Source organism: Echinops telfairi, unplaced genomic scaffold, assembly GCF_000313985.2.
Source record: "Echinops telfairi isolate 266 unplaced genomic scaffold, ASM31398v2 ScPeMD7_7469;HRSCAF=8507_0, whole genome shotgun sequence".
NCBI classification, from domain to species: Eukaryota; Metazoa; Chordata; class Mammalia; order Afrosoricida; family Tenrecidae; genus Echinops; species Echinops telfairi.
The window spans coordinates 74,582,658-74,595,818 of record NW_022111372.1 but is presented as its reverse complement, the minus strand read 5'-3'; the positions used below and the strand labels follow the sequence as shown (position 1 = coordinate 74,595,818).

Here is a 13,161-nt window from a genome sequence, read left to right as displayed (position 1 = left end):
AGTCTACCCAGACTAACACAACTATGGAATACAACTCAATGTAAACAAAACCAAAACCCTCACATGTCCAACAGACAACAACAAGATAAACAGAGAAAAGATTGAAGCTGTCAAAGATATAATCTTTCTTGGATCTATAATCATGAGAGTGGCAGCAGAGAAATCCAATGATGCATTGCATTGGGAAACTACGCTGTAAAAGACCTCTCTAAAGTGTGGGAAAAAACAAGGCTGTCTCCTGGAAGACTGAGATACACCTGATACATGCTACGGTGTTCTTAATTGCCTCATATACATATGAAGATTGGACAGTGAATTAGAAAGACCAAAGAAGGATTGATGCATTTGAACTCTGGCATTGATGAAGAACATTGTAATTACCATGGGCTGCCAAATGAACAAATAAATCTGTCTTGGAAGAAGTAGTCAGAATGCTCCTTGGAAGCCAGGATATTGAGACTTTGTCTCACATACTTTGGACAAGTTATCAGGAAAGACCAGTCCTTGGAAAAGAACATGATGCTTGGTAAAAGAAGATGCTCAAGAAGTTGGGTTGACACAATGGCAGCAACAACAGACTCAAACATAATAACAATTGTGAGGATGGTGTGGCACCAAACAGTGTTTCATTCTGTTACACATGGACTTTGAGACCAACCCAACATCACCCAGCAACCACAACATTAAAACAAAAGAAGGTTTCTAATTATACAAGAGGGCTTCAAAGAGCTTGTAGGAAAAATAATTAAAAGATAATTATTCCCAAAAAAAGGTAATTATTCCACGAACTTTTTGCAGTTCTTTCATATCAAGAAAAATGAACGAAGGAAACACAGCTCTCCTTTTGTTTATTATTTCACTCTAATAGTTTTAAAGACCCCAAACTCGGACTTTTGCAGCACTGGCCTAGGACAGGATCCAAACAGGTGAGGCAGCAAACCCACAGGCTCTTGGGTTTACTCTGGTGAACAACCGGGGCTGTGGAGCCTCTCTGCTTCTGCAGCTCCGGTGAACAGAACAATGGGCAGTGCAGAGCATGCTGCAATCCTGCTGCCACCATCAGTCCCTCTGGTCTCCACCAGCAACTCCAGCAGTAACAACGAAGACAACTGGCGGCCAGCTCCCATCAGTTTTACTATAGTGTTTGCACAATATCTAAATCACATAATGTCCTATTTCAAAAACTATGTCATGGATGTTAAATAATGTACACACGCTTAGAAGAAACCCAGAGAAAATCTTATTTGCTTACTCCAACAAAAGAAATGGCTAGATCTAGTTTATTTTTCAGTTGTTGAACGTCAACATGGCAAAAGGGAAGGGGGTGACCTTCTTCAAGGGCTCAGAGCTGCTCAGATCTCTCAGCATTCGCAGATGGACACTAATCCTCCTACTACCTCTAGAACTGGCAGATAAACTGATAAATGGATAAGACCTTACTGTGAAGCAACTGGACACTATATTTCAAAAGTCTTGAAAAATGTTCATACACTTTGACTCAACAACTCACTTCTTAAGGAAATAATCAGAGCTGCTCGTAGACCAGCCAGAATAGATTCTAGAATTATTATTTATGCTAACAAGTTGAGGAAAACAATGTCTATCCGCCAGAAAATGGAAATAGAAATTTTGGCTGAGTCACAGATTAGGCAGCAATTGAACTCACCATTTTGGACAATCTTCAGTGGCATGTGAGCAAGAAGACAGAGCTGTGGTATCGATTGGGTTTGGTGGGTTATGAGGGAAGAGAGAAGCAACATCTGGCCACTTACAGTTGAGGATTAAAGCACCAAAGATGTAAACCAGAGCCAGCCCCGCAGAGACCCCGACTCCGATGTAGACAGCTGTGCGAGCGGTCACTCCAGCGTCTGGTAACTCGTAAAGCAGTGGGGACCTTTGCTGTATAAACACAAACAGAATTGAAGCAGCAAGTGGCCAAATATCAACTGTGTCCTTAGCAGGTATTATGCCACGGGGATGGGGCCATCCTGTTCACAGCACCTCAGAGAAATCTCAGAGATGTTGAAACCACCATTAATCAGCTCCCTTTTAGACAAACCTTAAACCGTCTGAAAGAGATTAGCCTCTTGAAGTTAATAAGGAAATAAAATGGGCCCTTCTGTGTTGTGGAAAGAGGAAGAGTTCCCTGTAAATGAACCACAACATTCCATCACCCACAACCTCTGTGACAAAAATGGGTTCTAGCATAGAGGAGAACTCATTTCAGAGTCCCTGAAAGGCTCAAGGTGGTCAGAATTCAGTCTCTTGGGGCAAAATCCCTATTTTCTCAGGCTATTCTAGGTTCAAATCCCAGCTCTGACTTTGTAAAGTTGTTGTGAAAATTAAGTGGGAAAAAATATAAAGTGCTTAGCACGGAGCCTTGTTTGTGGTAGATCATAGGGCAATGGTAATTATTATTGCCATTGCTCTAATTAATTCAATAAGTAATCTGATAACTGAGTCAATTAGAAACACCTTCTGTTGCAAAACTATGCACTTCTGTCCCTCTTTTACTATAACCAGTAAACGTGCTGTACATTATCCGTTGTCAGCAGCAGTGGTACTTAAGAGGTACCCTTAAAAAAAAAAAAAGAGGCAGCCTTTGATCCAAAAGAGCAGAACCATTAAACTCACAAAATGCTGGCTGTTGGTTGTAAATAGACAAATAGAAAACTTAGTCAAATAAATGCTGACTCCTAGACAGACCCTCAAAGAAAGAGCAAGCTTGTTTTCTAACAAGCTTCACTTTTGCTTTGATCTGACAGGATACATGAAAACAGTGGTTAACTGAGGCTGTGCTTTATTTAAATTTAGATATATACTAAATTTAATAAGTTCTTCTCTTAGAATATTCCTCACTGGTATCTTGGTCTATGCAAGTTAATAAATTTTAAGATACTCTTACTCCCTGGCATAATCACTAGGGTTGCCATAGAGGCGAGAAGAAATATATTCAAGAGAATAGGTGAATCTTTGAAACCATGACAGTGTTAAATTGAAAAGAGGGACAAAATGACAGGAATTGTTGTTGTTTTGCTTTTTAGCACTTACTCTGTGCCAGACTTATTCCAGGTACTTTACCTGCATTAATATCTAACTTCTTCCTTAAAAGAAGCCTATACAAGCACTAATGAAGCACATGAATATCCTCTAGATTTTTAAAATATTTCCTCCCCTTACTATTAGGGTTTTTATTTGTTTTACCTCATTTATCATGTAGACTTGTATATGTACATTTGTATAATTAAGATCGTTCAACACATGAAAATAAAGATAGATAACCCTTCAGAAACAGTAACAGGAGTAATGGTTCCCTGAAGGAACAGGAAGCGAGGGTGAGCAAGGGGGAAGGGGGAGCAGCTGATAGCACTGATGACTGTATAACCCCACTTGAGGGGAGAAAAAACAGAATTGTATATAAATTGATATATTGGATGGTGTCAGATATAGGGGGAAAATAATAATAAGTTTTCCTTGGGGGAAGGGGGAAGGGAGGGGATAAAGGGGAGTTGATATCAAGGAGTTCAAGAAGAAAGAAAATTATTTTGAAACTCACTGTGGTAGTAATTGTACAATACTGCTTGATGTGATTGAAATATGGGATGTTATGATATCTGTAAGAGCTCCCAAAAAATGATTTTTAAAAAGAAGAAGAAGAAGCCTAAACAGTTCAACTGGTGTCATCGACATTTTAAAGCTGAGGAATGTGAACATAAGGAAGGGCAAGGCACTCTCCCAAGGTAAAGTTGCTCAGGGAGAAGGGCTGAGTGCTAAGGGGGTCAGGAAACGACTTACTGTGGTGTTGCTGTCATGGAGGAGTTCCCATGTCTGTGTTTCTGTCGCAAATAAAGAAGAGAAAGAGTCAATAGTAGAGTGACGAATATTTTCTTCTAGCTAGGTTAAAATCAGTAAATAAATAACAAATATCTTAAGATAACTGTAACCTATTTGAAATGAATTCCTTTTGAAGAAGACCAGATATGCAGACCACATCCACACCATACCTCTCACAGTGATTAGCTGGGAGATCAAACAAAATGTACTGAACAGATGGGCTTTCGGATGACCACATTTTCCATCTACAGTGAACCCTTCTCCTTCTTTTTGAAGAAAGAGATTTCTGTCAGGTAAGTAAGCCAATTTGTGAAAGAATAAAATAAATTATTTTTAATCCCCAGAGTGCTGATGGCTACAAAAATCCAACACAGACAACACTTTGGCATTATGCTCCGATTAGACTATGAGAAAAAGCTGAAGTTCATTGGAAGAAGTTCAATATGTTCTCTTTAGAAGGGAGACAGAAAGTTTTATTGCCTAAAAAATGAAAGTAATAAAAATAATTATAGCAACAATCTGCCATGAGCGAGACATTGTGCTATACTTCTTAAGAGAACTACCTCATTCAATATTCAAAACAATGCATTGGTCCCATTACATGAGCTAAGAGGCTGAGAATAAGGGAAGATAAGTGGCTAACTCAAGGCCACACAGCTTAGTGAGCGATTAAAAATCATTCCAATTTAGGACCACATGATGCTGATAACTCTACAGGCTGTGACAAGTTTTACATCAGTGGCACACGATGTCACTAATACTAGGAAGGAAGCTACACTGCTCAGCTCTAACTCACTGTTTCTCTTTTCATTCACTCGCCTGTTCTTTACCTGCTTTGCCTTCCAATAAATGCATACTAACCCCTTCCTCCATGCCAGAGACGGACATAGACTCTAACTTCATGGATAATGCATTCCAAAATGAAAAGCTAACTGTTGCCCAGTGAACACCGACTTGTGATCACCCCGTGTGAATCAGAGGAAACTGTGCTCTGTATGGTTCTCAATGACCAGTTTCCCAGAAGTAAACTGCTAGGCTTTTCTTTGAAAGATTCTCTGGTTGACTTGAACGTTGAACCTTTTGGTAGTAACCAAGAGTGCTGTTTGCACGCCAGGGACTCCGTTCCAAAAATAAATGGGATGAAAAACCCGGGGTGTCAACTGTGGAGAATGGAAGCATGCGCGCTCATTTGTCTGCTGGCGTCGGAAACTCTGAAACCACGTAAATGTCATAGTCACCCTCTAAACCTTTCAGCTTGGACGAAAGTCTAAACCCTTTGACATGTATGAAAAGCGTGACTAAGTAGTGGTTTTACAGGCGGTCTTAATATTACAAAAGCTTGGTCTCTGCCTAAAATTATTGTTATTTTTATATAAGATTTTCTTCCATTTAGCTTTGCTCTTATTTCCCATAGGTAATTTTAAGCATAAAAACCACATTGGTGGAACTATTTATTAAACATGAAACCTCTCAAATAGTTTCAAATCCACTTTCTGTTCCCTGTAATTATTTTCCTTGGTCACAATGGGAAGATTGGCTTTTTTAAGAACTACATTTTGTGGTGAAAATGATCAGTAAAATAAATCACTGTTGGATTATCACAGCTTATTTTCACATTGATTTGGTCATCCAGCAAGATGGGGAGGGAGTTGTGCAATGATTTCTTCAAGAACTCAGGACTTGGCTAAGGTGGAGGTGGTTGTGTTGGGGTGGGAATATGAAGGTCTTAAAAACATAGATACAATTAATAATTAGCATTTACCTAGCACTTACTATGTGCCAGAAGTAATACTTCACATTTTACATGCATAAATACCCCATCCTCCAAAAAGCTCACTACCATCAAGTTGATTCCAACTCATAGCAACCCTGCAGGACAGAGTAGAACCAACTGCCCCTGTAGGGTTTCCAAGACTGTAATCCTTTACGGGACTAGAAAGCTTCATCTTTGTTCAGAAGAGCAGTTGGTAGGTTTGAACCTCTGCCTTTGCAGTTAGCAGCCCACTGCCTAACCCATTTCACCATCAGGACTCCTTTCACAGGGTTTGAAAAGCTGTGAACATTTGTGGGAACAGATAGCATCATCTTTCTCCCAGGGAGCAGCTGGTGGTTTTTGAACTGCCAACCTTGTGGCCAGTAGTCCAATACTTACCCAAGAACATAACAATATAAAGTCTCATTTCATCTGAACTACAGTGGACCAAAAATCCAAACCAATGCCATCAAATCAACTCTGATTACTAATAACCTCATTTACACAACAAAAGACCAATCTGCGGAAAATGTAGGAGAGACCCAGATTCAGGCAGAAAATATTTGAGATAAACTTTCTGATCATTATGACCATAGGTCTACTCTTTCTGCTGCCCTATTTTCTCTTCCATAAAAATCCTTGCTGAATTGTATGAAGAATTTAGCGGCTCCTTCTCACATAGAAATCTAACAAAGCTAATAGGTGTGATTTCAGTTTAAAAGAATTGTAGAAATCACCTAATCTAACCTAGTAGCCCCAAAGGCTGGTCTGTGGACTGAGGCCAATTCATAATGAAGCACCATCAATCCAGGACTTATTCAGAAAAATGACAATAATGTAAAGACTTCTCCATTAGACTAAATTTATTTAATTTTTTAAAACCTATGCTTTTAAATGGAATGATGGCAAACTGGATAGCAAAACCAAACTTGTTGACTGTTACTTAATGTGGACCTGTGTGTTACCAAGCAGAACTGCTCCACAGGGTCTCTCTGGCTGTAATCTTTATAGAAGCAGATTGCTGGGCTTTTCTTCCATGGTGCAGCTGAGCAGACTTGAACTGCCAACCATTTAGTCTTATAGTCAAGCACAAGCTAAATAAACTTAAAGCTCACTGGCAGTGAGTCAGTTCTGACTCACAGCAATCCTATGTTGTTGTTGTTAGGTGCCATTGCAATTTCCTGGAAGCCAGAGTGACCCTAGGGACAACAGGACAAAACACTGTAGGGTCCGGCACCACCCTTGCGATTGTTCGGATGCCTGAGCCCACCTTTGCAGCCACGGTGTCAATCGATCTTCTTGAGGACCTTCTGTTTTGATGCCCCTCCACGTTACCAAACAAGGTGTTCCTCTCCGGGCACTGGTCTCTCCTGACAATACGGCCAAAGTATGTCTGACAAAATCTGACCATCCTTTCCTATAAGGAGCGCTCCGGCCTTACTTTTTCCAATGAAGATCAGCTTGTCCTTTCAGGAGTCCATGGTACTCCCAATATTCTTCTCCAGTACCACACTTCAACTGCATCAGTTCTTCTTCAGTCTTCCTGATTCAATATCCATCTTTCACAAGCATATGAGGTGATAGAAAACACCCTGGCTTAAATCAGTCACACCTTAAACCTCAAAGTAACGCCTTTGCTTTTCAATACTCTAAATAGGTCTTGTGCAGCAGATTTACCTAACATCATGTGTCCGTTGATAGTTTGACTGCTACTTCCATGAGCATTGATTGCGGATCCAAGCAAGATGAAATCCTTGACAACTTCAACCTTTTGTCATGATGTTACCTGTGGTCCAGCTGTGAGAATTTTAGCCTTCTTCATATTGAGCTGTAATCCATACTGAAGGCTGCAATCCTGGATCTTCATCAGCAAGCACTCACGTCCTTCTCACTTTCAGTACGCAAGGGTGCTGAAACCATAGCTCAGGTTTCCTATTCCCAGCACAGATTTGTTCCCACCATCCCATTCATGGTAAACACTATGCGGATAGCATCTCTCCCTCCGGTGCACGGACACATATTTGTACATGCCTCCACCCTCCTACTGTTTTCTCTTCTCATCGTCAGAACCCTCTAAACTCAGAAACCAGCTCAAGATTTCCTCTTGAACCCTGTATGCAATTACCTGAGCCATGACCTTTGCCAGTGGACATCCCTGGAATGATTGTGGTGAGGTCCCGAGGAGGAGTCCAAGCAGTGGCAACCTTTGCTAATGTCAGAAACCAACATAAGGATGAGTCTTCTCTGAGAGCACAGAGCTTGTTTCAGGGGATCATAAGGGCAACAGATGAAAACATTAGACATAACATATGAATAGAAACACATCATCAACTTCTGGATTGGCTCAGACTTCCGTAGCGGGACCATATCACATGCATGAAATGGTTAACAGAGGTAAGTTACGACCATAATTAGCACTCTAAGTGTTCACCATAACATTCATAGCTACACTAACGGCCACACTCTGTCAAGTACTTTTAATAAAGCTTTATCTCATTTATAGGGACTCAGCGATTGAGAGGGTAGGTATTATTCTCCTCACTTTTTCACTGAGGAGGAAGTCAGACTTTAATTTCCCCAAGTTATTCAGGTAGTAAGTGGTAGAATTGGATTCGAATACAGTGCAACCTGGCCATAAAGTACATGTTCCGTAAGTCTTACATTTTACACCTGTGCACACACACCAGGTCCAGTGCTTCGCAATTCCGGCAGCCCGTGAGGGTCATCAGGGGTAAATTAAAAAGTAACCAAATTCACTGCCCTCATGTCAATTCCAACTCACACGTTAGAACTGTCCTACTGGGTGTCTAGACTGTGAGTCTTTGCGGGCGCAGAAAGCTGCATCTTTCCCTCTCACGTTGGTGGAATGAACCACCAACTTTATGGTTAGCAACCTGATGTTTAACCCACTCGATCATAGGGATCAGCTTTATGAAATACAACTCTACCCCCAGAAATGCTTCTTTTTCTAAAAAATCAAAATAAAGGTAGTTGCCAAAATTTTGCCAGGTGATTTAAACAAGCAATTAGGGCCTGCAACCCTTGATTGCGGTCTTCCCTCTCATTCCAGAGATTCTACAAGAGGGCTTCAAAGAGGACATGGGAACGCAGAAGGAAAAACAAATTCTGATTTTTGTCATGAACTTTCTGATGCTTCCAGTGGGCTTCCAAACAGACAGAGGTTAATAAACACAACTATACATCATTAGTTTAGGTCTTGGGGACCTACCCCAAAGGGCTATAATTATAGCAGAGATCAGAGGGGACCCGTTGTTATATTCAGTGTGCTCCCCAGATGAATATTATACATGAAGAAGGGACCTGCAGACAGAGCACTCACCTGGTGTGATAACCAGCTGCAGGATCCATTTTTCATCATTCATTAGGCCTGGGAATTCTACCCGGCAGCAGTAGATCCCATTGTCCTCTAGAGCCACCTTCTCAATGGTCAGGGACACATCTCCTTTGCGCACATATCCCTTCAGTTGGTATCGGCTAGATTTCTGGTAGGTCACATGGCTTCCATCCGTGCTGAGCACTGTTTGGCTGCATTTTGACAGTGGACAGGGTCCACGGCCCCAGCAAACAGGCACGGAACTGAAGTGGGAGCTTGCAGTGTAGTTGCAGGGCAAAAGGGCATTCTGACCCACCTCGGCGGTGTATATTCCTTCCAAAGATCCTGGGTAAAGAGCAGACGCGCAACCGCCAGGCAGTGAGTGAGGGGGGGTCCATTTCAGGAGAAGGGGGAAATGCCTCTACAAAAAGAAGAAACCACGCGCTGTCTTTCGTACAGTGTGATTCCCTGTGGAAATGCTACTCGGACTCCAAAGAGGCCTCATTAAAATGCAGGTTGTTCAACTCCACCCCAGGAGTTTCTGATGCAATTGGTTTTGTGTGCAGCCTGAGAAGTTGCATTTCTAACAAGTTCTCAGTCATAGCTACTGGTGCTGTTGGTCCCAGGACCACACTTTAAGAACAGCAAAGAAAACTGGTCGCATCTCGTATACACCAGGGGCAAGGACTGAAACAGGCAGAGTATCAGAAAGGGCCTCCCGTCTGCTCACGAAGGAGGGGCAGCTCTCCCCCTGCACCCGCTCCGCAGCAGGTGCACCGTGAGTAAAACGTTTGGCTGAATGAAAAGTCTGTATATCTGGAAGCCTCGGGCTGTTTTGAGGTTTACCATCACAGGCATATCTTGTTTTATCTCATTTCTTTTTTTATGCCTCACAGGCATTTCCTAATTTACAAACTGGAGGTTTGTGGTAACTCTGCCCTGAACAAGTCTATCGGCATCATTTTCCCAACAGCACATGCTCACTTCATGACCCCGTGTCGCGTTTGGGTAATTCTCGTAGTATTCTAAAGCTTTTTGTACTGCTATTGTACATTAGAGTATAAACATAGCTTTTATTTGCACCAGAAAACAAAAGCACTCATGTGACTTGCTTTATTGCAAAATTCACTTTATTACAGTGGAATATATTCACCCACTCCCTCGTCGGTGGACATTTACACTGCTTCCAAACTTTTGCCATTAAAAATAATGTTATGCTAGCTGTCCTGCTATCTTGCACCTGCGTCATGTGATTGTCCAGTTAGAAACACCCCTGCCCAGACTTACTTGCAAGCAGCAGCAGCAGGACACAGGAGAGAAGTGACAGCATGAGGAGCACAGAAGAAAGGTCAAGGACAGCTCTGTTGACGGGCAGCTCTAATTCTCCGGTTGGGCTCGGCACTTTTTCAACTGTCTCTGAACTCCACAAAACCACACACAAGGTTGCAACCTTCTTTGAGGGCCAGCCCACACATGATGCTAACTGTCTACTGTTAACTCCTATATTAACGCTGCCAAGACCACAGCCGCTTCAAAGGAAACCCCAGTTAGTTGTCATGCATCACCACACACATCCTGTAGAAACTTCTGATAGAGCTAACAAAGAGGAAGAAATACTTCAGAAAGAAAAAAAAAACATTACTTGATAAGAAGAGAGAACCCTTTAATATCTCACATGGAATAATTATCTATCTGAAATGGGCCAAGCATGAGTCAGAATGGGTCATGTATTCATCAGCCAAGTCAGTCCATCCGACAGACAAGTGGCCATGAGTTATGGAACACAGATGTCAAAGGAGCCCTAGTGACACAATGGTTAAGTAGTTAGATAAGTGGTTCAAACCTACCAGTCATTCCATGGGAGAAAGATGTGGGTGTCTGTCCACTAAGATTCCAGCCTTAGGAACCTTACAGGACACATCTACTCTATCCTATAGGGTCATTATGAGACCAAATTGACATGAAGGCAAGAGGTGTGTTTGTTTTGTTTACCACTTGTCAAGCACTACACTAGGAGCTGGACAATATAGCCATTCCTAATCCTAACATTATGTTCCCTTTCCATTCCAATCAGGAGCCTGAATTCTTATGTATTTTAACACACACGAAACTGTATCATGTAGCTCTACTTGAGTCACAGTTTCCCCATTAAATAAAGGAGAAAACTGTGTAATTTATGTACACTTCTTACTCAAATATCCTTTCTTGGACCTGGCGTTCCAAACGCTTTGATTTAGGACAGACACATTTCTCTTTGGAATGTTTCTCTTCCCGTACTTTGGGTGGAATTGAAGGGACCTCAACACCCTACTTTACATCATACAAAAGACGGGCCCCTCTTCTTCTACCATGGTTCAGCCCCGATAAAGTGACTTTTGTCTGGGTATCTTAAAATCCAGATTTTCTTGAAACTCTACCAAGATTTCAACTAAAAAACTCACTGCCGTCAAGTTAATTCCAACTCACAGTGACCCTATAAAACAGATTAGAACTGGTCCTTTGGGTTTCCACAACTTAAATTATTATGGGAGCTGACAGGCTCGTCTTTCTCCTGAGGAGAAACTGATGGACTTCAGCCATGACCTTGTGGCTAGTAGTTCAGTATGTAACCCACTACTCCACCAGGGCTCCTCATTCATCAAAGATAGAGAAAATCAAATAACATAATCAGCCAACTTGACCTCATACACATATACAGAACACACCACCCACATGTAGAATAGTTTACATTTTTTTTCAGTGCACAAAGTTCATTCTCCAGAACCGACCACATTTTAAGTCATAAATCCTCAATAAATTAAAATACATTGAAATAATTCGGAACACCTTTGATCATCACACTATAAAACTAAGAATCAAGGACAGAAAAAAGAACAAGGAAAAATAAATATGTAGAAACTAAGTAAGACCTTATTTTAAAACTATTGGGTAGTAGAAATAACTAAAAATGAAAAGTTTAAATTCTTAGAATCAAATGAGAATAAACAGCACACCAAAACCTTTGGGGCACAAGACCAGTGTTTAAAGGCGCATTTAGAGCAATAAACGTACCCATCAAAAGAGAAGGATTGGGGTTGAGGAGAAGGTGAGAGGATTTGTGGAGCAAACAATGAGTGCAGGATGGGGGAGGGAGCATTATAACTGATTTGATGATGCATATACAACTCTTTTTAAAAGCAATTTAATTATGGTAGTGTAGGATATATGAGTATAAGAAAACTACTAAAATGAAAAAAGAAACCAAACTTCATCAGTGTGGCCATGGTGAAAGAGGAAGAGTTTTTGCTTAGGGAACATTGAGTTTATGTTAATGTTTGCAAAATAGTTTGGAAAAGGATTATCATAATGGTTGTGCAACCAAGAGTATAGTCAATGTCACCGAATTATACATGTAGAAGTTGTTGAATTGGAGAATGTTTTGTTGTGTATTTTTGCCACAATTTTTAGAAATTACATGAATAACAATGAGTACCAGGAAGAAGAAAACAGTTCTAGAATGGATTGTGATGATGCTTATTCAACTCCTCTAGATATGATTGAATTACGACATGTGGATGAAGTGCCAATGAAACTGTTAAAAAAGGGGTGTGTGTGTCAAATTAATAGTTTAACCCTCAAACAAATAAAAAAGAAACAGAATTTCATTGGCATTGAAACAAAGACTATTTATTTGGAATATAAAGATTAGTCTCTCCACTGTATTTTCATTTGCAAAATTGAAAACTACCTTCTCGGCCTTTGGCAAAGAATTGATATTCTATATTGAATTCACGGTCTTCAATTTGGTGAATGTATCAAAGCTAAAAATTGTATTACATGACAATAGACCAAATCCCTGCCCCTCTCCCTTTTAAAGATGAGACTTAGTATATTTTCAGTTATTGGAACATCCAGTGCATCTGGAATTTCTATGTTGAAGTGATTTCATCTCATAAAAGATTCAGTTACCGGCTTCATACTGTCATTCACACTACCTAAGCATACTGCCATGGTGCACACGTGGTAGAAAAACCAGTATTCATGCGTGTCTGGACAGAATTAGACATTTGTATACTTTTTTGTATACTCTGTGTAACATTTCTGAGCTTTGATTTTGTTTTAAAAATGGGGAGAAATGCAGTGATAAAACCAAGAGGTTTGTTATTGATGCTTAAGGATCCTCTGACTCTCACTGGCCAATGGACATACATGAATAAATTCATTTTGACTCAGGGATAAATTTTGAAAATCCAATCCCTGT

The 13,161-nt window shown here is 40.7% G+C and overlaps 1 protein-coding gene across 1 annotated transcript in view; it reads right to left on the bottom strand.

Annotated features, from left to right (window-relative positions):
• HAVCR2 (hepatitis A virus cellular receptor 2) overlaps positions 1-10,276 on the bottom strand; it is a 20,103-nt gene extending 9,827 nt beyond the window's left edge. The window contains exons 1-5 of the mRNA XM_004697109.2: positions 10,209-10,276; positions 8,928-9,266; positions 7,713-7,796; positions 3,796-3,836; positions 1,773-1,899 (exon numbers count right to left, since the gene is read on the bottom strand). Coding sequence (XP_004697166.1) covers positions 1,773-1,899; positions 3,796-3,836; positions 7,713-7,796; positions 8,928-9,266; positions 10,209-10,251 — 634 coding nt within the window. The 5' untranslated portion in view covers positions 10,252-10,276. The remainder of the gene's footprint in view (positions 1-1,772; positions 1,900-3,795; positions 3,837-7,712; positions 7,797-8,927; positions 9,267-10,208) is intronic.
• Between the last annotated feature and the right edge of the window lie 2,885 nt (positions 10,277-13,161).